Source organism: Colias croceus, chromosome 18 (assembly GCF_905220415.1).
Source record: "Colias croceus chromosome 18, ilColCroc2.1".
NCBI lineage: Eukaryota > Metazoa > Arthropoda > Insecta > Lepidoptera > Pieridae > Colias > Colias croceus.
The window spans coordinates 1,830,840-1,856,931 of record NC_059554.1 but is presented as its reverse complement, the minus strand read 5'-3'; the positions used below and the strand labels follow the sequence as shown (position 1 = coordinate 1,856,931).

The following is a 26,092-nucleotide window of genomic DNA, read 5'->3' as shown; positions in this document are numbered from 1 at the left end:
TAGGTAAATGTGACTTTTCTATATTACTAACCATGTAAAAAATAGAAACATTATCACTAGCGATAACATTACAGTGACATTTACATATTACAATTATTATTATTCGAAGATAAAAATATATTTTACATCTTTTTTTATACGTCCATGCTTGCTGTAAATAAAATTAATATTTTTTATGTTCATAATATAGCTGAAACCCGTGGCTGAAACGAAACGTAAACATTTGACATGCTATGTTGTGACGTTGACAATTTCTGTCTTCTGAGTTTTGAGTTTTGACAAATGACAATCAACATTGTCACATTGCAAGTGCAAAACATTCGGACTTTTCGTTAACAAAATATTAAGAAAAAAATAAAACTTGTGTTATTTTCAAGAATATGAATGAAGAGACTCACGAAGAAAGACAAAACAATGAACTTGTTGCATTGCAGGTAAGCTGCGTTTATAAAAATATTTAGGTAGTTACTAGTTCAACATGTATGATTCAACTACCGACAAAAATAAATATTTACTATAGTAAATACATAAACATTTAATTTTAAGTAAATTGTGAATTACTTAAATAATTACCAACATTATTTTTATTATTTTGGCGGTTTCCACGGATTACAATTATTATCTACAAAACATGTTTGCTTTAGTCTAACATGCTGATATTTATATTAGAATTGACATTTCATATTTGTATGATAATTTTTAATGTTAACATCCATAGTAGGACTTGTTCTGAAAACAGCTAAACCATTTAAAAACATTTAAAAAAATCTATTAATATGTTGGGTAAGTAGTACTCATTATATCCAAAAACAAATGTGAAAACTTAATTAAAATATGCAACTATATTAATTAAATTGTAGTATAATATCAATATTTCTATATCAAATACTAGCTTTCCGCCTGCGGCTTTGCCCGCTTTTTCAAAGAAAAACCCGCATAGTTCCCGAGATTTCTGGGATAAAACCTAGCCTAACTTGTGGATAATGTAGCTTTGGAATGGTGAAAGAATTTTTAAAATCTGTCCAGTAGTTTATGAGCCTATTCATTACAATCAAAAAAACAAACAAAGTTTTCCTCTTTATAATATTAGTGTAGATTTGAGGGAGGCCTTTGTCCAGCGATGGACCTCCCACGGCTGAAATAAATGAACATAATAAATCATCAATATTTCAATGAAGTATAACTTTAACTTTTCAAATATTTTTTACTAGCTGCGCTCCGCGGTTTCACCTGCGTGGCTCCTGTTGGTCTTAGTGTGATGATATATAGCCTTATAGCCTTCCTCGTTAAATGGGCTATCTAACAAGAATTTTTCAGATCGGACCAGTAGTTTCTGAGATTTGCATGTTCAAACAAACAAACAAACTCTTCAGCTTTATAATATTTGTATAAATTATCCTTTAAAATCACAGGCAATCTATGGAGAAGCAGTTGTGGATATACGCAAGAAAGCAGCATGGAACGGATGGCGTCCCTTGGATATACTTTTGAAGTTACAACCATTACACAATTCAGAAGGCGTACATTGCTCTGCTACACTGCAGTTTAAATGCTGTCATAATTATCCTGATAAGTATGTATTTTAGTAATTAAATAAAAATTATATTACATTTTAATAAAAAAACTTAGTATTAAATACCTACTTTAAGTCAGTAGCAAAATAATATACAGTAATATTAAATAAGTGGCCTCTGGCTAAGTTTTTTTTCTTCAATCGCTACTTTGTTACTATCTTAGGAGAAATCTTGAAGACGAAAGTTATAAGTAATTATTATTCTAAAAAAAGACAGGTTATCTTAGATACAAAACATTTTAATGAGATATCTACAATAAATATTTATAATATTATAAGTTGAAAAGTTTTTATAACATGTTTAGACCTTACTATTTCGTTTATATTTAATTTTAAACTGCATAGTTGTTCCATTCCAGACCGCCAACTATATCTATTAACAAAATGAATGGCCTATCTGATGAAAATGCTAACAAATTACTGGATGACCTTAAAGCTATGGCAGAACAGTATTGTGGTGAAGTGATGATATTTCAATTGGCACAACATACACAGGTTTGATTTTTGATTGTTGTATTAAAGAAAATTTAAAAATCTTCCTTATTTGGATGTAGTTATATATAAGTCAAAATTTAATATTAGTTGTAAAAAACTAAAAATAGCAATGATTTTTGAATAGATAAATGTTATGGAATGAAGTTGATCTATACTAATATACACACCATTTTTAGATGATTATCAACCATCACAAAAAATAAAAAAAGTAAGCATTAAATGATTTAACAATAAAATTAAAGCAAAATTTATAACGAGTGTTTCCCCCTCTTGCTCTGATTACGGTTTCCATTCGTCCGGGCTTGCTACAGATTATGTAATCGATGATTTCTTGAGGCAACTGCTCCGACTCCTCAAGTAATGCGTTTCCAAGTTCATTCAGATTGTTGGGGGGTGGCATTCTGGATTTAACCCTTCTTTTTAGCAAGTCCCAGACATGCTCTATCGGATTCATATTGGGGGAATTTGCTGGCCGCTGTATCACCGGTATACCTACGTGGCTCAGATATGCCTGTACCGATTGTGCACTATGAGCACGAGCATTATCTTGCATTAGAATAAAGTCGTCACCAATAAATGGGGCAAATGGTACAACATGTTCTTTTAAAATGTCTCTGATGTATCGATCTGCTGTCATGGTCCCTCCTGTGACTATCACTAACTCCGTGCGAGCTCCCAAACATATCCCTCCCCAAACCATAATCGAGCCGCCACCATAAGCCACTGTGTGTTCAAAATTAGACTGTATGTGGCGTTCTCCTTTGCGTCTCCATATAAGCTGTCTCCCATTGATCTGTTTTAAAAGAACTCTGCACTCATCAGTAAAGAGAACCTGCTGCCATTCGTTCAAATCCCAGACGGTTTCTGTTCCGCTAATTGTGCCGGTGTGTGTATTATAAAGCTGAAGAGTTTGTTTGTTTGAACGTGCTAATCTTGGGAACTACTGGTCCGATTTGAAAAATTCTTTCGTTGTTAGATAGCTCATTTATCAAGGAAGGCTATAGGCTATATATCATCACGCTACGACCAACAGGAAGGGAGCCACGGGGGTGAAATCGCGCGGAGCAGCTAGTGAAAAATAAATTGGAATAGACTTTTTATTTTTATTAATAACATCCTGCAGTTCTTTAAATGTTACCTTTATAATAGTCATGCTATTGGCTCTCTTTGAATTGTTAAGTAGACATTAATTTATGACTAACTATTGGTCTAAATCTAATATTGTTATAAAGAAATTCATATTTCATTTCAGCAATTCCTACATGATCACAATAAACCTACATTATCTTTTTATGATGAGATGTTGAAGCAAAAGACAGAAATGGAAAAATTAAAACAGCATGATATACAAGTGAAAGAAAATGAAGAAGTATGTACATATTATAATGTATTACAGTATTAAAAAGTTTTTTATATCAAATATGAAGTAGAATAAGTTGCAACTTTAAACTTTTTGAACTCAAATTAAAATTATAATAATGATGATGATGAATTGATGAATGATTCTTCACCATATAGGCCTCACCTATATGGTGAAGAATAAAAAACATGGTATAAAATTTCATATTTTTAAACCTAGTAGTTTAAGTACTATTGATAAGTCAAACCCGTAAAAAAAATACCTTATTTGATTCGTATACAATTTATCACAACAAATAAGATGTAATACATGTAATATTTGGTACATCATTTTCAGAGGCAAAAAATGAAAGATGAAATACAAAGACGGCAAGAGACGTTACGTAATTCTGATAAGCGTGTTCACAGATCAAGTCTTAACCAGTCAGAACCGGATAATGAAGGGCAGGGAGATGCTCCTAAATTAGTGTAGTAAGTAAAATCAATAATTTATTTAATCCCCTTTGGTTCCTTAATCTATTGAAGGGTAGTGTGTGATTTTCATTGTAAACTAGCGGTCCGCCCCAGCTTCGCCCGGGGTACATATTTACGTTTTCCCTACATAAGAACCATCCTCGTACTTCAAGGAATATAATAAAAAAAGAATTATCGAAATCGGTTCAGCCGTTCTCGAGTTATGCGCTTACCAACACATTTTGCGATTCATTTTTATATATAAGAAGAAGATTATTGTGATACGTCATGCGAAAACCACTGAACGGATTTTAATGATACGTGATGTAGCTTATGTATCAAAAAATTTGAGCGATGTCAAGGGACATACCGATGGAACGAAGTGTTAAGTTAGAGAGAGGCAGACAGAGAACCACGTGCACGCCGCACGGCTTACAAATCTAGCAAAAAGTGTCGTGACAACTTTTCGTAAGAATTTTTTTCCGTCTAGCCCCCTTTCACAACGCGCGATAAGGAACTTCGTTCCAATAATACAAGCTGTGTTCTTTTTTTTCCTCAGAAACCGCGGTTAAAAACAGGCTTTACAGCTACTATCTTTCTCTTATGGTATCACAAAATTTTAAATGTATTCAATGTGGTAATTTTTGACAAGGCTTCTAAATTAGTTTACCCTGAAATGGAGTATTTATCATTAAAATATTATCGTGTTTACAGCTATGCAGATGATAAAATGTCGCCAGCTAAGAAGGTATCACGTAGTCGGAATACACACATACCATGCACCTGTCATGCTAAAGGGACGCAAATTATGCGCTACACACAGAGAAATAACAAGAAAGTGTATATTGGAAATTGTTTAGGTAAGATACTAGTTAGACTATTAATTTGATTTTGTTGTTGATTAGAGATAAACTATAAAAATAGAATGATAGCTCATACAATCCAGTCAAAAAGAAATAGTTTTTAATTGAAACATAAATAGCTTAAAATATTTTAAAAATCGTCACATAATTAGTTAGCATGTGATTCAACAAAGAAACAATAATTTAGTAACTTTATGTATGGTAAAAGGTTTTATTGCACATGGCACAAGTTTTTGAACATAATTTTTGATGCATTTTTCATTCTCATAACAAAGAGAAGGAAATAAGTATAATATAGAATGTATAATTGTTTTCATAGGCCATTCAGCAAACGGCTCGACCACTTACCTAGCAATAGACGACGACGGTCAGCAAGTGATAGCAAAGAAATGGTGTCTCTCGTCCGCATCAGACTTCCAAACGCGCAACAAGCAGATAAACCAAATACAACAAGACTTGAAAGCAATGTGCCGGATAAAACACCAGTCCTTAATCCCTTACATAGCGATGGAAATCTCCACAGAGTCGAAAAAAGCCAGACAATTCGTGTACATCTTTAGAAGTTTCGTTCTGGGCAGTTCGTTGAAATATCTCCAGAATAAATCCAGAACGTGCGGTGATATGTTGGAAGCGTTGAAACTAGTGCGTCATATAGCGTTGGGCTTGTATAGTGCGTTGCGTGAATTGCACAGTGTTAATGTGTTGCATCGTGATGTTAGGTGCGAGAATGTGTTTCTGGAAGATAGTGGCACGGTGAAGTTGGTTGGAGCGAGCTTGGATATACGGTTGGTGGAAGTGGTCGATGGAGATAGTTATTGTGATCGGTGAGATATTCAGAACTATTGTTTTTTGCGTATTTGCTGATTCTATGTCTCTTTGACAGACTCTTTCTACTTTTAACAGAAAATTGACAGACTCTTTCTACTATTCTGCCTCTTAGACAGATTTTTCACTTTATTGTATAATATGTATTTTTTTCAAATTTTTTTCCTGTTTTGTGTTTGGAAATATGCTTTATGTAACTATGATATGTGCTTCTTTTACTACATAATATTTAAAATGCAAATTAAACAATACTTTACTTGATTTCAGACAGACAAAAGCGCAAGATATTTTTGCAGCGGCACAATTATTATTATCCATTGTTTCTCCAGATGCGATACATGAAATACCACCAGAGTTTCCTGGTTCTGCAAAGGACTTCTTTTCAAGGTAAATTATGAAATATTTCTTAATGCATATGTTTTCTCTTTGGGGGTGTAATTATTTACATATTTGTTTACTCTTATTTATTTGCTCATGTTAAATCTATAAAAAAATGTATAAATTGTCAACATTACATACAAATGTTCTATTAATAAATATTCGAAATTATATATTTAACTAAACATTATCATACATGCATCAGATTGTTTGAAATACATGAATATACTTTGTCCATTAATTTTACAGTTCATTCCTGCAATAATTGGAAATTGATTATTTGACAAAATATGATGGACACTATCAGCTTTTTGTATCATAATGTATCAGAAACAATAAATACTTATTTGTAACACAATAATTATTATATCACAGATGCTTAACAGAAGATGAGCATACGCAATGGTCGGCAGAACAATTGGTCAAACATGGCTTCTTAGTCGATGCTCCGTTGAAATTGCCAAATAGTAAAGAGAATAATAATGGAGAGAGTGAGTCTGAAGTGAGTTTTTTTATGTCGTAATTATGTTACTTACCATGATAAAAAATTATGATTTAATATTTAGTTTTATATCATTCAAATGCTTTATCAATTAGAAATTTTTAAAGAATAGAAAAAAATCCCTGAACCCGCGTCTTTTTGCCATAAAAAATACTTAATTTTGGTTATTCAAGTAGGTATATTCAGATTTTAATGATGAAAAAGGTTCATATTATGTATTGTTGGAAAATAATTTTTGATGTGATTTGCAGGACGAAGATGGTGCCAAAAAGTTGAATAATATAGGGAATCTAGTCAATGGGCATTCGAGATTGAACGCCGAGTTCGAAATACTAACTTGGCTTGGCAAAGGTGCTTTTGGTGATGTTTTAAAGGTAAAATTAATGTTTGATAAACCATTATTTCAAGTAAATAAAGATTGTCAATGACACTCATAAAATATTGTCTGCGTAACAAAATCTTGAGATTAATTGAAAATTAAACAGGAAAAATATAATTAAAATATATCTGCTTGTGCTACGTATAATGTGTATCTAGAGGTATGTCACAAATATCTACCAATTTATTTAAAAGACTAGCGGTCCGCCCCGGCCTCGCCCGTGGTACATATTTGGCTATAAAAGGTATCCTACGTTCTTTCTCAGGGTCTAAAGATGGTCTGTGCCAAATTTCATCAAAATCGGTCCAGTAGTTTATGCGTGAAAACCATACATACATACATAATTACAAATCTTTTCTCTTTATAATATTAGTATAGATAAATAAATATAGAAGATAAATCGATAAATCCCAACAAAATCTATACCTAAAATTTTTTAATGGTTTCATTTCAGGTCAAGAACAAGCTAGACGGTGGCTTCTACGCAATAAAACACGTGAAATTGAACCCTAAGAGCGTAGAATTAAATAAGAAAATCACTCGCGAAGTTAAACTGCTATCTCGACTTAATCATGAAAACGTAGTGCGATATTACAATGCCTGGATAGAAACTATAATAGACACTGAAATAGAAGAGACAAGTATATCTAAAAGCCCTGTGAGGAAAAAGGATAGCCTAGCTGATGTTGTAGCTAAGTTAGGACAGGGTGTTAAGGTTGGTAAATAACTAATTAATCTCGTTTTTTAGCATAGCTAGAAAACATTTTATTCAGTCTGTTTATGTAATAATTTTTAAAATACCAAGTATATTACTGGTAGGAGATGTATTTTCACTATTTTCCTTTTTGATAGCAACACATTGTCTTCATTAACACTAATTTGAATAAAATAATTTTAATTTTGGCTTTGTAACACCGAAAGAATATTTCCAACCGGATCAGTAGTTCCCGAGATTAGCGCGTTCAAACAAACAAATAACCTCTTCAGCTTTATAACAGTACTATATAAAACTTCACTTAAAGGTAAATTGGTCTATGTCGGATGCGCCAGTTCAGGCAAGAGACGAATCTTCGGATAGCGAAGAGGATTCCAGTGATGATGATGATGATGAACCGGATCTATGGTTCAATATTATGAAGTAAGTGGAATATTTGTAGATTATATTCTGGTACTTATATAATACTAGGTTTCCGCCCGCGGCTTCGTCCGCGCAGTCAAAGAAAAACCCGCATCGTTCCCGTTCCCGTGGGATTTCCGATATTGCGCCATTTTGCCGGGATAAAAATTAGCCTATGTCCTTTCTCGGGTATCAAAATATCTCCATACCAAATTTCATGAAAATTAGTTCAGTAGATGTGATTGAGTAAGAGACAGACAGACAGAGTTACTTTCGCATTTATAACATTAGTATGGATAGATATTTAAGTATATTCGTTCACGTATTTAGAGGAAATTCTATAAAATAGCTCCATGGGGATGTGAAAGAAAGACAAACATATACAAAATTTAAGTAACATCGTTGTAACAAGTGGCGTTTCGCGCTGTTTGTTTGTTTCGAAATAGAATATAATTCGATAGCATCTAAAAATAATAAAATGAATAAGGAATTGTCTTATCAATGCCTATTTAACCGTTTTGGACCCACAACCAACATTTCTAACATTCATAAAATAGGTTTACGTTTATGAGGGTATTTTGCTTGCTGGGATTTTGCTATAATAAATATGTATAAATAATATTTTTTTTTAAATTGTGTTATTATAAAAAACACGACTTACTTGCCCAATGATTTATATTATCCAGGGGTGACGACGACTCAAGTAGCATGATAGAATTCGAGGGAGTATCCCAAAAATCTGAGTCCACTCCATCCGAAGACACCACAATATCATCAGAACCTCGTCTCCAACAAGTACTTTATATACAAATGGAGTTCTGCGAAAAGAATACGTTGAGACAGGCGATTGATAATGGCCTATATCAGGAGCATTTTAGGGCATGGAGACTGTTTAGAGAGATTTTGGAAGGTCAGTAGCCATATTTTTAGGTATAGAAGAGTAGGTAATATTGTCAGTTAGTGTAAATTTTTCAAATTCAGTACAATTTTCACACACAGTACCATCTGATCCCATACTAAGCTTTCGCTTGTGTTATGGAAACCAGATGGCTGATAAACAGCAAGCATCTATGTTCATCACACAAATATTTGCCCCGGGTGGGAATCGAACCCACAACCTCTGGCTTGGAAGGCAGGCCACTACCAACCAAGCCAATCGGTCAGTCAAATGTATATGGTAGTGTACGAAACATGTTTACTTTTTGTCACATAAGTAGCACATTGTATAAAATACTGCTGCAAAAATAGTTTCTGACGTCCCAGGACACTACTCAAGGTACTTATAATTTCCTATGGCAATTGTTCTCTTGGATATTTTGTTTAAAAATTTGTTTTGCGGAATGTATTGAAAATATTTTCATCAATATATTATGAGAATTTATTTATAAGAATTATTGCAATAAATCTATTTTGCAGGTTTAGCGCATGTTCACCAAAAGGGTATGATACACAGAGATTTAAAACCGGTCAATATATTCTTGGATTCAAATGACCATGTTAAAATTGGTGATTTCGGTCTGGCAACTAAGGTCTTTACTGGCTTGCCAGTTGATGGTAAGTTGATATGCAAATAATTGAATTGATTTAACTTATTTATATTATTCTATGGTATTTTCAGTTAACATTTTTAATTATCTGTCGTGGTTATATTTCTCAAATTATGAAATGACAACAGCATTTAAAAAAGAGCGTGTTTTCCGAGCGCACGTGTCAGAAGTGAAACATCTTTGGCATAATTCAAAGGTACATCACGTACTAAAATCGTCGCCTTACTCCATGACGTGACGGTATTGCTATGACGCGGCCTTGAAATTTTATTCTACGCGCCTAAAGAAGTTTCACTTCAAAAATTGTTTCAGTTTAAAACATTCTATTGATGTTAATTTAAGATGCTTTCTTATTTCAGAGAGAATACAAGACAGTAAGGATACTGATGGATTGCTTACTGGAAAAGTAAGTAATATTTAACATCTAAATTGCTAAAGAGATCGATGCCCTTTCAGTATATAATTCTTTTTAACCGACTTCAAAAAAAGGTTATCAATTCGGCCGGTATGTTTTTTTTATGTATGTACACCGATTACTCGGAGGTTTCTGAACCGATTTTCGTGTTTCTTTTTGTTCGATGCGGGATGGTGTCGAATTGGTCCCATAAAAATTGTATTCGGATAGGCCCAGTAGTTTTTATTTTATGAACATTTTTGTCTGTATTTGTAAATGTTGCAAGTGCAAGTTTGAAGTCGGTTGTTTTTAACGCATTTATCACTTGTTGAATAAATGAATATTTTTACGAAGAAATTTCTTACATAAATCTTTGTTAATTATAGGTAGGAACAACACTATATGTGGCTCCGGAACTTCAACAATCGGCCACCAAAGTGATTTACAATCAAAAAGTCGATATATATTCCCTTGGGATAATTCTCTTTGAGATGTTCCATTCTCCGTTCGAAACGGGGACGGAGAGATTTACTGTTTTATCTAACTTGAGAAAGAGAGAGATTAAAATGCCCTGTGACTTCGAGATAGAAGAGAATTCGAAGCAGATACATGTTATCAGGTTAGTCTATTACAGATATTAATCATACTTATTTTAATGAGACAAAATTACGTTTTGAATTTTTATTTATATTAGGTGAACAGTGGGTATGCAACTATTATCCGTGATATTGATGATTTTTGTTCATTAATATCTGCTGAACACACTGTTGAGCCTTGTTATCATGGTAAAATTTGTTGGGCAATGCTATAAACAATGTTCCTGGAAGCTTTATTTTAATGTTGATCTCGCTTATCGGATGACAATTGTGTCGCAGTGTTGATAAGCAACATGTTGCCAACATTTGCAACAGAATTTCAGCAATTTCTCAACGTGATTATTCAATTTTTTTGCTAAAAATAGAAATAGAAAGCGTTTTATTTGCCACCATCTAAAAAAATATAAATCTTTGTAATCTAACACACAGAGCAGAAAAAAAGATAGCAATGGTAGCAAAAATAACTCTCCGTCAGCAAAGCAGCAATCATTAACAAAAATGTATTGCTGCACTGATTTTCAGAGGAGTGGTTTCACCACCAATCGACCTTTAAAGTTTTCTTTTATGTTGTTCTTAATTACAATACTTATAGTATATTCTTGTATAGTCAATTGAGAGAATATTTAATACAGATGGCTTCTCGACCACGACGCAAGTCTCCGCCCCACGAGCGCAGAACTGCTAGCCAGCGAGCATGTACCAAGAGCAGTACCCGAGGGTGCGCTGTCTGGTCTCCTGTCCCACACCCTCGCGGGCAGGGGATCCAGGGGCTACCTGAAGCTGGTCTCCGCCTGCTTGGACCAGAGACCTTCAGCTGCAGAAGACTTTACGTACCATAGTGCTGTGAAGGCCAAGCCGTTGGATATGATAGAAGCAATTAAGAAGGCGATTTTAAAGGTAATGTTTCCAGCTACTTATTGATGGTCTCCACTGATTTCGTTCCTTATATAACAGTACTAGCTGTGCCCCGCTGTTTTACCCGCATTGTACCCGCTCCTATTAATCATAGCATGATGATATATAGGCTATATGTTGACCCGACCTGTTAGTAATATTAATGCAAAATTTGAAGTAAATCCATGCAGTACTTTTCGAGTTTAGCCCGGACATACAAACAGACAAAAAAAACTGAAAACTATATTTTTTGGCTTCGATATCGATTATTATTAGAAGTATTATTAAAAAAAATACGTGTGCCACTCGAGGACTGCCGCGGTAAAGATATTGCATAGCATCTATTCAAAAATGCTGCACCGCTGTGCCGGTTGGAATGGGGGGTGTAAGGTTTTTTCTTTACGGAATTTTTACATTCGACATAACATGCAATTAATTTATTTCCAGATATTCCGAAGTCACGGAGCGATCGAGTTCTCCCCACCATTACTGACGCCTAGAGCGAGTCGCTGGGACCAATGTCCTAATGCGGTTAAAGTTATGACTTTATCGGGTTCTGTGTGTCATTTGCCACATGACTTGAGACTGCCCTTTGCTAGGTAATTTAATATAATTAATGAGGCGTTAAGTTTTCTATTGATTAACAGTAAAATTAAATATAATGTAGCAATCATATAATCATTTACACATGCAAAACATTACTGTCCGGATCAGCCTAAAAACCGTTAAAGTTTGCCGTTTCGTACAGCACTTAGCCATGTCCGTATGCCTCATTAAAATTTACTAGCTGTTCTCCGCGGTTTCCCCTGCATTGCTCCGCCCCTGTTGGCCTGATGATGGCCGCGTGATGATATATAGCGCTATAACCTTCCTCGATAAATGGGCTATCTAACACCGAAACAATTTTTCAAGTCGGACCAGTAGTTCCAGAGATTAGCGCGTTCAAACAAACAAACTCTTCAGCTTTATAATATTAAAAGTAGAGATATTATCTTGTTTTAACAATAAATACATTAATTTTATTTATTTCTCAAAATCCCGATTCAAAATACAAATAAATATTACTCCATTTTTACCATTCTCATGATCCTTGACCTAAGGTTGCCTGGAAGAGATCGCTGTATTAGCGATAAGGCCGCCTTTTTGTATTTTTTTTCTATTGTCTGTGTTTTTGTTTATTATTTTGTTACTGGTGCAAATAAAGTATTCATTCATTCATTCATTCATTCATTCATTCATACCATATTCCGTTAAAGTTGTCATATATTTCCAGGCACATTGCGTACTCGGGCACTAAATATATGCGTCGTTACGTCGTTGATCGCGTGTATAGGGAAACCGAGAGGACTGTGAAAGGGTTCCATCCGAGAGAGATAATTGAGTGCGCTTTTGATATGGTCACACCGTGTACTGGTAAGATAAATATATATTTAATAATTAAAATAATAATAATAGTTTAAAAAACTAAAAAACACGCTTTTTATAGAAAACCGAACTAAAAAATAGAAAATTTTATCAAATTAGTGTATTGTCATCGGTCCTCAATAAATCTACAAAGTTTGAACGAAATCTGGCCGTTTAAAGTGGGTCAAAATCGCGGCCAAAGAAGTCGGTTACAAACATACAGGTGAAGCTAATATAAAGCGTGTAAAAATATGGTTACACGTTACACTAGTTACGTCGCGAAAGCAAATGTCAATACGGGCCTTATATTTAATTGTGATGAATAGTCATTCATCTATCTACTTTATATTACATACTAGCTGCTCCGCGCGGTTTCACCCCTGTGGCTCCACTCCTGTAGGCGTAGCGTGATAATATATAGCCTATAGCCTTTCTCGATAAATAAGCTATTTAACACCGAAAGAATTTTTCAAATCGTGCCCGTAGTTCCCGAGATTAGCGCGTTCAAACAAACAATCAAACTCTTCAGCTTAACAATATTAGTATAGATAAGAATTGTAAATTTAGTTATTTTGAAAGACAGATTGCAATATATTATATCTATTTGGGATAACCTTCTTTTTAACCGACTTCAAAAAAAAAGGAGGAGGAGGTTATCAATTCGCACGGTATGTTTTTTTTATGTATGTACACCGTTTACTCCGAGGTAACTGAACCGATTTACTTGATTATTTTTTTGTTCGATGCGGGATAGTGTGGAATTGGTCCAGTAGTATTTATTTTATGAGCATTTTTGTCTGTATTTGTAAATGTTGCAAGTGCAAGTTTGAAGTCGGTTGTTTTTAACGCGGTTATCACTTGTTATTATGATTAGTTATTGTTATTTTGAAGTGTTGCTTTATTGTAACCTGTACATATATAAGAATGTAGCAATCTTTTCAATAAATCATTTCCATTTAGTAAAAGAAGATTACCAGCAGTAATAATCAAATTAAGAACCATCCATTTAAACATGCTATTTTTCATAATAATACAGTATAGTTTAATTTATTTACAGATACCCTCTGGCCTGACGCAGAATTATTAGTAGTAGCTTACAGGGCAGCTACAGCTAGTTCCCTAAAAGTATCCATACAATTAAATCATACGGAGTTACTTAAAGCACTATTACTGTCCTGCGGCGTTGCTCTGGACAAACACTCGTTAATATACCCAGTGTTGGTCGATGTCAGTCTGGGTGAGTGAATGTCTCCTTATGAACTGATATTTACATATTATATTAAGCAAGCAAAAATTTGAATAAATAGTGTGTGTTTATGATAGAATAAAATAAATAAATAAATAATAAAAAAAAAAAAAAAAAAAAAAAATACACAGTTTTTCTTTCTAATTTTAACAATAAACTTGTACTAGGAGCTATTGGGTCAAATAATTCTGAGTTTTCGCAAGTATTATAAACTAATAGAAAACATATTTACCGTTGTTATTAGCTTGTTTGCATGGGGACAAAACATTGTAAAAAAATTTTTATCCAATATAATTAATTAGAACGAAAATTTTTTGAAAATTTTAGTCATGTAAAAAAATCGAAATAAAATTAATTGTTACGTTCATCTCCTGTACAATTTTGTCAAAATGCATTTTAATTGATTTAATAGAATGCAATTTATTAATTTACATAAGCTAGAAAATTCTATTTTTATTATTACAGGACGTATAACAAGTCTCCAATTACAGACTCATTTAGCGACTCTATGCGTCACGAACCGTGACATAACCAATCTACTTCGTCTGATGGAAGCGAACGTAGATATCAAGCAAGTGAGAGATCTCGTCGCTCAAGTGAGAAGAGATAAGTGGAGTCACACGTTGGAAAGAGCTGTGAGGGAGTTGGAGACGGTTTGCAGTGATGCTGCGGAACTGGGGTGTGAGGTAATTCTTATGTCTATGGGGTTAGGGTTCAAATTTGGATGACGTTTTTGCTTAGTTATAGTAGAATATCAAAACGTGTGGGGTGTGAGGTAATTCTTATCGCTATTGGTTTAGGGTTGAATTTTGATTGCCATTTTTGGGTAGATAGAGTAGAATTTGGAAAAAGTGTGCAATGATGCTGCGGGACTCGGGTGTGAGGTAATCCTTGTTGCTATAGGGTTAGGGTTGAATTTTGAATGACTTTTTGTGTGTAGATAACTACACACAAAAAGTCAAATACCAAAAGGTAGAAAACGGAAAGGATGTAGAGTTTGAGGTAATCCTTCTTGCTATTGGTAAGGTTTGAATTTTGAATGATATTTTCAAATTCAAATTAATTTGACCAGATTTCAGGATTGCTTTTAAATTATTGTCAAAATACACAATTTAATATTTACTACAGGTTCTGAAAGTCGTTTCAACAGAAAAGATACAAAACTAAACTCTATAATTTTAAATCTTGTTAAAATAACGGTGTGTATTCCATAAAGACGACAGTTTAACTGCAATACTTTACTGTTAAAGTTGAATATACTAATTTATGTATTTATCCATTTTATTCTCCCACTAGTGTCCAATCACAGTAGCGCCGTTTCTAGCTTACAACGCGACGCAGCATCGCGGAGTTTTCTGGCAGATGTCAGTATTGAGACAACATTCTAAGCCCGCTGCTAAACATCGCACTAAAGACCTCATTGCTGCGGGGGGCAGGTATAATCTATATAATAAAAATGAATCTCCAAATGTGTGTGTGTGTGCGCAAAACTCGAGAACGGCTGAACCGATTTCCTTAAATCTTTCTTTATAATATTCCTTGAAGGAATCTTATCGAGAGGAATCGTAGGTAAATACCACGTACCACGGGCGAAGCCGGGGCGGACCGCTAGTAATATGATAAAATTGTGAAATGTATGTTTAAAATGTTTATAATTACGCAAAGTACTGTCATTCAGTCTTACTTTCAGTTATGTGTATTGCGCAAAAGACACAAATCACAAGTCCTTTTAATCTATGGAAAGATGATATAGCGCTTTTAAATAGTCGAAAATTAAACAGAAATTGTTTTCAATATAATTCAAAATTTATTCATCCTGTAGTATGTTAGGAATGAAGTTGGTGGACTGTCTTGAAGTTAGCAATTAGTCGCTGTTCTAGTTTGCTTATAGGTCAAGCATATGTATGTACAGAAACTTAATAGAAGTTGGAATTAATTGTAGTTTGCCTTTTACAAAAATTTTATTTAGTCTAAATCCTTTCAGATACGATAACCTCGTGGAAGAATTCTGGAAAGTGGCCCGTGCTGAGAAAGATCACGATAATGCTGAACTAACGTGCAGTTCGGTCGGATTCTCGCTGTCTCTGGAACGAATGGCGGCCATCTTGAAGTGTATGGAAGTGGAAGTGCCAAATGTTGTTGGGAAAAATTATGAGGTACCCCTTTAAAAAATACGCTATAAAATGTTTTGGTGTCGCATCTTCGAATCCGGTTTCATGATAGAATTTTTGTATTCTTAAAAAAATCTAATATTTTAATTATTTTAAATTTTAATGCCATAAATAATTACTGCTGAAGCTGATTAAGTAAAAAATGAAATGAAATGTGCATACATTTTAGCAAGACATCAAGAGCAATTTTATATTTACTTGTTTGCCACTTTAGTTAGATACACTATTATTTAGGTGTGTACACATTCCAACATGACTTAGTTTGGTCATATATGACCAAAATAACCACTTAGGTGAATATTGGTAAAAATCTCGCGGGAATTAAAACTGAAAAATGTATACTTGCTTCAAGCATTTAATGCTAAATGCTTGAAGAAAATAAATTTTATGTAAGGAGTTTGAATGAATTGTAATGAATTTAATTGGAATATTCAAGCACTTTGACATTTAAAATATTATTACATTAAAATTTTAGATTATTATTATATTATAAAAATTAATTTAAATTTATATTATATTATTTTTCAGCAAATTTACATATTATTGAATTTAAAATCTGCAATAGTAATGCTTGTTTGATTTATATAATGGCTCTTTAATTATTATTGTTATACATATACCTAATATTTTTTAATAAAATGACAAATTGTAGTTGAATTGTAATGAACATTGAACGTATGTTGTACGCTGTAATTTCCTGTAATTAAAGGTACAGTAGATTATGTATTTTAATAAGATGTAATAAACGTGAACTGTGTCCTTTGTTGGAAATTCTATAATTATAAATAAATAAATAAATGCTTTAATTGTGCCTCAATTGGTTCATGTCAGACAGATTTGGTAGTCTGCTAAATATTTAAGATCAATGTTGTATTGCAACACAATCGAATCGCATCTAGAAATGTTTGCTATTCTGGCTCTTTAATCGTGGCTCATATTGATTAAAAAAGTGATAGTCTGCTCGTTATTTGTCGCTTGTCATAATGGTCTCACAATGATAATCTTACAATTGATCAACAATGCCTTTTTATCATTTTTTCTTGGAAATATTAATTAAAATCATGATTATATTAAAAGAATGAGTTCTAGGAAAAAACTTCGTTTGACTTTACCATACCATGGCTGATTATTGCGATCATAATAATTTGAATTTGCCAGTCAGTTCAAATCACGGCGTAAACTGTCTGGAAATAAGAGGTCAAAATAGGACATTAAATTAAAATGTTTAATAGGCAGTATTTTATGTTTTTATTTTCTTGGCAACACTAAGAATTGTTCCATTGAGACACCATTACAATTGAATAGCGACATTGATTATTTTGCATACTGTCAATAATTTTGTCACAATGATAATTGGATTGTATTGATGTGTCCATTTGAATTGTAATGGTGTGACAATTAGCAAATTTAGCGGACTAGAGGCCCTGAAAATATCACGTTTAAAAAGCACTATTTTCAGATTTTAATTTTCTTTGGAAACACTGAGAATTGTCCCATCGTGAGACCATTACATTCCAATGATTACAATTATTTAATTATTGAAGAATACGAATTTTGTCACAATGACAATTGGATTTTAATGAAAACTGAATTGAATCGTTAATTTATGACATTTAACTAGTGGACTTGAGGTCCAGTATACATATAAAATAAATTAAGCTTAAAATTTACGTATTAATCACATTCAGAAGGCCGTAAAATTGTTTATCTAAAGGCTGTTATAATAATTGGCCGGTCTCTTGTACAACCAAATAGCGCAGTGGCCAAATAGCAATAGTGGTACGTTCCGACGAATACCAGTTCACAATTTAGCGGTTTCACTTCTATAGATTGTCTATTCTATAGATAATCTTCCGAAAAATAATGCGTTAAACTGTAAGCAGACGTTACGGATCACAATTTTTCGTTTACAAACTCTCCAGATACATCATAATCTAACGATTTTTCAACTGTATGGTGACGTAAATAACGTATTGCAGCAAGACTTAGTGTGCGTGTGCGTATCAAGCACGCACGCGCGGGCGTGCCGCGTGCTGGCCCGCGCGCTGTGGGCGCAGCGCGTGCGGGCCGCGTGCTGGGCGGGCGCGGGGGCGGACTGCGCGCACCTCACGCGCGCCGCACTGCTGCTGCGGCACGACCACGCGTACGTGCTCGCCACGTGCTGGGAGGGCGCCAGGTGAGTGCATGCGTTTCAGGACGATAAAAACCCATGGACGGTTGTCGCGTAAAAACCACAGGACAGTTCTTTGGCATGTTACATTGAGATATACATATTATGGAGACGACACCGCCTACATCACTTATGTTCCGCTCAACATACGCCATATGGCGTAACTGCACGCTCATTTTTTATTTGTTTTAAAGTGAAACGCATCAAATATGCCTTCGTGTGTGTTACGATATTGCACAAATAATACAAATAATACGGAAAAGTGCAAAGGAATTACTTTCATCGGTAAGTACCTAACTAGATAATAATTGAATTTATATTTTTTGGTTTTATGGCATTCAAATGCTTTGTAAATATAAATTTATAAAGAATAGAAAAAATTCGATTACTCAGGCGGGTCACGAGTGGCTGAGTTGGTTAGGCATCCCCCCCGGAATGGCGCGAAAGGATGCGGGTTCAAGTCCCGCCTCGTGATCGAATTTTTTCTATTCTTTATAAATTTATATAGATAATAATTTTTAAAACTAAGTTAGAGCAAAAAAATGGCGCACAGATTTTGTTCGTGGTGTCTCCTCCATACGAAGTATTATTATCTCAATGTCATATCTTAATATATATAAATCTCGTGTCACAATGTTTGTCCTCAATGGACTCCTAAACCACTTAACCGATTATAATAAAATTCGCACACCATGTGCAGTTCGATCCAACTTGAGAGATAGGATAGTTTAAATCTCAAATCGTTTTAAAGAAAGCGGGCGAAGCCGCGGGAGGTAAGCTAGTTATGATATATTATGTAGTTAGATATAAGTTAAATATTATGTAATATTGATATGATTTTAAAAGAGCAACTATGGAGTTTCTTGCCGGTTCTTCTCCATAGAATATACTGCTTTCCGAATCGGTGATAAATGTTAAAAATACTTATGTAATGACGATTCGAAAGTGCTACTAAATAGTAGTCTAATTGAATAAATGAATGTTTGAGTTTGAGTTTTTATAGAACGATTCAAACCAAATAACGACTTGGAACGTCATACGATCCGATGCGCAGTAAACAATTTTAGATATGAGCGGAACGCGGACGTGTATTGAAGGACTGCGCGCTCATGCTCTCGTAGCTAACTTCCGAACCGCTATTAAGTTTGAATCGAACTATAACAAACACAGTTGTAACACCACAAAATATAGCACTAGTAGGTCAAACACTTATTACACAAAACATATAGGTTTAACACCACTAAAATTACCAGAAATATAATAAAAAAGAAACTATTAATGCCTGTTAAAAATATGTTCAAATTTTTTAATGAAATATAATTTTTTCAGGTTACGAGAATACAAAGTAGCCGCCATAGATGTAGTTGATTTTGTCAAACAGAAGCTGAACCCGGATACCACAGTTCGGAATCCTGAATATGGTGAGATTTTTCGTTTTGAAATTGACATAAATATAAAGATTGTCAAATAAAAAAAAAATTGACAGAAGTTGAAGGCTGTATGATGTTTTAGTTTTTTTTCAATTTTTTACAGGTGGCCGTTCAATAAGTTGGACCGAGAGCGACAAATCAAACAGTCCATGTTTATCTGTCACCTTCATCACGGCCAGTGAGAGAATCACCAAGAACTCCAAGAGACACTGTGAAGTTCAGGTTAGTAAATGTTAAAAATTATGAATCAGAATTTTAAAGGAAATAATATCACAAAAACAAGATTTACAATAAGCATTCGATAAAGTCTGATATATCAAAAAATAAGAATAAGTATAGCACGTAGTGTAGCATAAATCTTTAGCACTCTTTTTATCATTTGGTGACCTTGAGAAGCTAAGCTGTAAATGGTGATTCGGTGTAATATGCAGACGTTAGATCTGCCATATACATCTGTCATGTCGGGGTACCTCAAGGATCTGTTCTTGGACATACCTAATACAATATATTCACACGTGATAAAATTGATTTTAAATTACAATTTCAAAACAATACACTTTATTCAAAGGTGTTTTTGAATGAGCCAAAGCAAATTCTTTACGTCACATTTTAGGTACAATCATTTCCATATTTTGAAAGAATTGAATTGAATGAAGAGAATTGAATGCGTTGCACGAAGAGTGTCTTGCCGGTTCTTCTCCATATATACTGCTTTCCGATTCGGTGGTAAATGTTAAAAATATGTAATGACGATTCGAAAGTGCTTCTAAAAGAAGTCTAATTGAATAGATAAATGTTTAAGTTTGAATTTATCGATATCTAATCGGGTGTAAATAGAAACTTCCGAAGAGAAACGTGCGGTTATATATTTTATTATTTTTAACAGATCAACAACCAAGTCACCTCAATGCTGGTGCACCTCGGTCTACAAAGCGTGCTCGGTCGCGTGCGAGTCAACGTGCTAGCGCTAGCGTGCGAAGCGGCGTGCGTGCGGCATCTCGCGGCGCAGCTGTCCGCGCCGCTGCTCGCGCCGCACCTGCCGCCCGCCTTCCGACACACGTGCGCTGCGTGAGTAGTACGACCACAAAGCAGATACAAAGAAGAGATCAAATCAAATCAAATCATTTTTTTTATTTCTCCTCACAATTCCCAATCACGTAAATTAATCTACATGCATACAAAATTATCAAACAATAAGCTGGAGTTGGAGGAGCTGGTGTCTGAATTGGGTTTTAACCGGTATCACAGATCACTAGGCCCCCGCCCTCGGAACTAAAATACAATTACAAAAATATGTTTCACATAATTCAAAAGTTTGTGGTTAGGTAGTGAGAACGACATAAGTTTATTAATAAGCATATTATTATTTTTTTAATATAGTATGTGTTTGGGTGTTGTGTGTGTGTTGTGAGTGTGTGTTTGCGCGCGTTTATGTTTGTGTGTCATACATATTTTCCAATTCATCCATTTGTTTATTTATATTTATAGAGATGCTAGATAATGTTGCCTTGATGCCACCAGTGTTGTCCTGACGTCACAGATTGCAGTTCAAGCTATTCAAGCGATTCAGGTACCGTACTGGCGGTGCATTGCGTAACGTCCCCCACACTCCGCGCACGGGCTTCACCCAATTCTATATAGAAAATGACATACGCCATCTCTTCTTCGTATATGCTTTGTGAGTAGGACCAGACACACCTTTTTTTGTAACATTGGAAAATGCATTTACGCTTCCCCCTCTACAGTTTTGCTGTATGAGGGGGTATGTGGGACTCGCAGAAAGCAATACCCACTAAAACCCAACGGTGGCCGCCGTTCACCTTCGGCGACAGGGGTTAACAGCTATACCCCCAAGGCCTTATACCCCCAAGGACCGGACACACCTACGGCACAAGCATATGCAACAACCATAGCACCTACAATATCCGGTGATCACCCACACTCGTAGCACAGACCACTCTTACCGCACACTAGTTGCAGTGAATGCGACGGCTACGAACATCTACTGCAACTATCCAAATGAAAATCAACCATAACGATCGCGATAGTGTTAAAGCATTGCGTGTTTACTACTCTAAAATATAATTGAACCTTATGACCTTGTTAATAAGGTTCAAAATCCATTAACAAGTTTTTAATTATTTCATTATTGTTTCAACAGGTTCGTCAAACGACAGAATATTCTCGAAGAAGCGTTGGACGAACTTACAAACCTCGTGAAGCAAAGCAGCCAAAGCAGGTGTCCAGACGAAATTTTATTATACGCTCTGTATTCTATACCGGACTCATTGTGTCGATTGATCACTTGATATTTGTTTATTTTATAGTAAAATGTCAAAAATGTTATGTAAAAGTTGCAAGTGTACTTACTCTATGACACTATAACACTTTATTTTGTTACTAATAAATAGTGTCACTTAAGGTGATTGCTACGATCTGTTCCCAGCCAATGTCCCGCTAGATGGCGCTGAATTCTACATTTCTAGTTTATTTGAGTTTTTGCGTAATTGGAAAAGATTAAGGTCGTAGGAATAGTCATGGCGATTACTGAATATTATATTTTATTTAAATATGTCATATCATTGCCTTAAAATCCACCCAATTCGGTAAAACCATGCGTTTTAACATCTGTCATTGCATACAGGGTCGTTTACACACACAGACGTATACAAAAATGATAAAGATTGAACTCTAGATGGCGTGAATGTAAAACAAGTTTGGCGTGTATGTATTTGAGTAGTTAGTAGCATATTATATTCTGAATTTCTGATCCATGCCTATTCACTCAAAACTACCTAATAACACTAATGATTTGTAACAGTAAATTATTTCAATAGGTAGGTATTTGAACATTTCCCAACAAGACGTAAGAATAATTATTCGTAGGTATACAAGATAGGGTAATTGCGCTGGTTTGCCGTCCAGCTTCTGTTTTCGTCCATTTGACTGACCTGCTACAATCACGTGCGTAAAACTTGAATACAAACCTACCTTCCCGCGCAAGTTTGCACTTTTTACGGTCCATAATGTTTAAGCAACAGTACTATCAACATTAAAATTTGATTTGACAAGAAGAGAGTTCAAAAAATTAACGTAAATGTGGCCGCTTCGCATACGTGCCTTGCAGATGTCATCGCGCGAGAGAAAAATTTGCCGGCGAGAAAAGTTCATGGTAAGGTAAATCACTGTTTTAGCTAGTTTACGTAATGTTTTTGGTACGTATGTTTATTTATAAGCATAATAAACGCAATTATAAGTGTTTATCATACATTTTTATAATACTCTTCGAAATATTAAGTGGACGGATACTAGGTTACCAAATTCTCAAAATATTTGGTTTTCGTCCAAGTGGACGGAAACTCAAACAGCTACGTGAATATTTGTTAGGGTCATTTTACTTTATCGGACCTTTAAAATACTGAATAGTTTCTCCCGAAGTGATCTTTATTGCTATTAGTTTAGTTTTTTTGGTTTCCGTCCACTGCTATGTCAGTGCTGCCAAAATAAAAAAATATTTAAAGAAGTGGACGAAAACTAAATTTAGCTTTAAATGTTTTAGTTTTCGTCCATGAATGAGTATCCAAAAATTAAATATAGCCATTCTTTTGCATTACTTTTCGTCTATTTTTACGTATTGAAAAGTTTTCTATTCAGTATCTTCCTTATAAATAATTGGTGAGGGCCAGAGTGTTGTAGGTACCTAATATTGTCATTCATTCAGTCATGTATCATTCTCCTTATGTGAAGTAGAGTCAATTATTCGTAGCATAAATGGGGGTAGGTCAGACATAATACACTGTATTTTTCTTGATTATCATTCACTTGAGTATCATCTTTTATTCTAGGTCTGTTTTGCCAATGCAGTATTTTTTTATTATACTTACTCAACGTATCCTCAGAAAGATCTTATTGTTTTTAGATGGCCTCGAAGGAGTCTAAGAAATCTAGAAAAAATAGACGCTGCGTACACTGAAGATTCTGTAGCTAAAACTTATTATTATGGCTGTGTGTTTATAGTACGTTTCATTTGATAAACAAAGTATTAGAATGAAAATTTTTGTTGTTAGAATGAATATTTCTGTTTTTTGATGTTATTTCTTAGTCCTGTAATTATTACTTGTTTCATTTACATTGTAAGGAACGCATTCCTTTCTACGAACTTCTTATTACAAATGATTATACAGTCATCACTAACGCCTATAAGGACTGCCAAGTGCTACATAGATCTCAGTGTTGACTAGTTATATTGATTATTATTAGTAAAACCACAAGTAAAACTAAGCCTGGGTAGTGAGAAATTGTAATGTTTAAATAAACGTATATATTTACCTGTAATTGATAGTTGAACTTAATAGTTGACCTACCCTCCTTTTTCTACACGGTGGTCGAAAACTAGCTTACACTAGGACGAAAACCAGTTTTTTTGGACGAAAACTAGCATTTACCCTACTTTTGCAGAAAATAATTTAAATAAAAAGATACATCAAAATGATTTATTTTCCCTTAATATTATCTTAAAGAAGACTATATAAGGACTTAAAAAAAAAATTATATGTTTAAGGAAGGGTGCTCCAAAATATTTATTTCGTATCACAAAGTTGGCAACTCCTATAATTGGACGAAAATCAGCGCAATGACCCTACAATAACAAATCTAATACACTATTTATTATTTTATTATTTACTAGCGGTCCGCCCCGGCTTCGCCCGTGGTACATGTTTACGTTTTCTCTCCATAAGAAGTAAGAACCATCCTCGTACTTCAAGGAATATAATAAAAAAAGAATTATCGAAATCGGTTCAGCCGTTCTCGAGTTATGCGCTTACCAACACATTTTGCGATTCATTTTTATATTAGACTAGCGGTCCGCCCCGGCTTCGCCCGTGGTACATGTTTACGTTTTCTCTACATAAGAACCATCCTCGTACTTCAAGGAATATAATAAAAAAAGAATTATCGAAATCGGTTCAGCCGTTCTCGAGTTATGCGCTTACCAACACATTTTGCGATTCATTTATATACCTATATATAAGATTATGTGAAAATAACCAGGAAGGTGAAAAACATATTTACGAAAACATAGTAACATATGGCTGTCGCTACAATAATTATATTTCAATTTTATCTTTTTATACCTAGTAGAACTGGCCGACGAATAAAAAAAATCGTATTAGAATACAATATATTACGGAACAAAAAAAGGATTGTAACTGAATTAGGTAGGTATGTTTGTTTCTGGGCGCACCGTTTTCGACGACGCGACGCGACGCGCGACGTAAGCGTATAGGTATAGGTACCTACTTTGCTAAAACAAACTAATAAAATTGTGTGTCTGTCTGAAAATTCGGAAAAGCATATTTTGCAAGTTTGTGATTACTTTGATAGTTTACCGATTTATAATAATTGTAATTGTAATTGTATAATATATAATTTGCAATGTGGTGAAATTTCATAAAAATCACGGGCCAATTTTTTGTTTTGAATCCCACCGAAAATATAATTGCGTTATTAGAATAATTAATTACTATACCTACCCACGATCAATTATTACAATATAGTCTCAAATGCATACTAGAGAAATATTGCAATTTGATTCAATTAAAATGCATAGCATACAAAAATAAATTCACAACACAAGAAATTCCGCGCGCAAATCATAGCGCGTGTCAATGAAATCAAGAATGTTTTATATCAAGCCGACGCGGACGAGCGACGACGCGACGCCGAACAAAAGTACCTACGACGGACGACCACGCTTCGAGTTGCCAAACACACAGCCAAACAACAATAATGAGTAATAAATTGTTTACAAAAAAAACAAGTTTTCCATTTTTCTGTATGAGTAGACAGAACTTCAAAACGCCACCTGCTACGGTTTATATTATGAACGATGGTTATAAAAATAAAAGTTATATTTGTTGGTTTACACCAACAAATATAACTTTTATTTTTATATTCTATTTACTTTTATATTCTATTTTATTGATCAATAATTTTGGAATTTAAAACTGTCAACATTGATTACAATAAAACGCAGTTTTATTTTATTACACTATTGTTTTTTTATCAAAACATGTATTTGAAGTACCATATAATATTATGCTGATCCAAGCATTTTCACTCAAAACTAATATCACTAATGATTTGTAAAAGTAAATTATTTCAATATACATTTCATAACCAACAAGTAAGAATAATTATTGTTATTCCTACCTACAACAACAAACCTAAAACACTATTTACTATGGGAAAATAACCAGGAAGGTGAAAAACATTATATTATTATTTACGATTTC

The 26,092-nt window shown here is 34.1% G+C and overlaps 1 protein-coding gene across 1 annotated transcript in view; it reads left to right on the top strand.

Annotated features, from left to right (window-relative positions):
- Nucleotides 1-309: 309 nt before the first annotated feature.
- The window catches only part of LOC123699682 (eIF-2-alpha kinase GCN2), a 28,266-nt gene continuing 2,483 nt past the window's right edge, over nucleotides 310-26,092 (top strand). The window contains exons 1-28 of the mRNA XM_045646691.1: nucleotides 310-434; nucleotides 1,413-1,573; nucleotides 1,933-2,068; nucleotides 3,321-3,437; nucleotides 3,765-3,898; nucleotides 4,595-4,740; nucleotides 5,063-5,567; nucleotides 5,836-5,955; nucleotides 6,322-6,448; nucleotides 6,700-6,822; nucleotides 7,282-7,542; nucleotides 7,850-7,965; nucleotides 8,631-8,854; nucleotides 9,361-9,498; nucleotides 9,851-9,897; nucleotides 10,272-10,504; nucleotides 11,114-11,378; nucleotides 11,823-11,974; nucleotides 12,649-12,788; nucleotides 13,837-14,016; nucleotides 14,491-14,711; nucleotides 15,322-15,461; nucleotides 16,010-16,181; nucleotides 18,176-18,372; nucleotides 19,696-19,787; nucleotides 19,900-20,018; nucleotides 20,683-20,864; nucleotides 21,958-22,218. Coding sequence (XP_045502647.1) covers nucleotides 381-434; nucleotides 1,413-1,573; nucleotides 1,933-2,068; nucleotides 3,321-3,437; nucleotides 3,765-3,898; nucleotides 4,595-4,740; nucleotides 5,063-5,567; nucleotides 5,836-5,955; nucleotides 6,322-6,448; nucleotides 6,700-6,822; nucleotides 7,282-7,542; nucleotides 7,850-7,965; nucleotides 8,631-8,854; nucleotides 9,361-9,498; nucleotides 9,851-9,897; nucleotides 10,272-10,504; nucleotides 11,114-11,378; nucleotides 11,823-11,974; nucleotides 12,649-12,788; nucleotides 13,837-14,016; nucleotides 14,491-14,711; nucleotides 15,322-15,461; nucleotides 16,010-16,181; nucleotides 18,176-18,372; nucleotides 19,696-19,787; nucleotides 19,900-20,018; nucleotides 20,683-20,864; nucleotides 21,958-22,105 — 4,650 coding nt within the window. The 5' untranslated portion in view covers nucleotides 310-380 and the 3' untranslated portion in view covers nucleotides 22,106-22,218. The remainder of the gene's footprint in view (nucleotides 435-1,412; nucleotides 1,574-1,932; nucleotides 2,069-3,320; nucleotides 3,438-3,764; nucleotides 3,899-4,594; nucleotides 4,741-5,062; nucleotides 5,568-5,835; nucleotides 5,956-6,321; nucleotides 6,449-6,699; nucleotides 6,823-7,281; nucleotides 7,543-7,849; nucleotides 7,966-8,630; nucleotides 8,855-9,360; nucleotides 9,499-9,850; nucleotides 9,898-10,271; nucleotides 10,505-11,113; nucleotides 11,379-11,822; nucleotides 11,975-12,648; nucleotides 12,789-13,836; nucleotides 14,017-14,490; nucleotides 14,712-15,321; nucleotides 15,462-16,009; nucleotides 16,182-18,175; nucleotides 18,373-19,695; nucleotides 19,788-19,899; nucleotides 20,019-20,682; nucleotides 20,865-21,957; nucleotides 22,219-26,092) is intronic.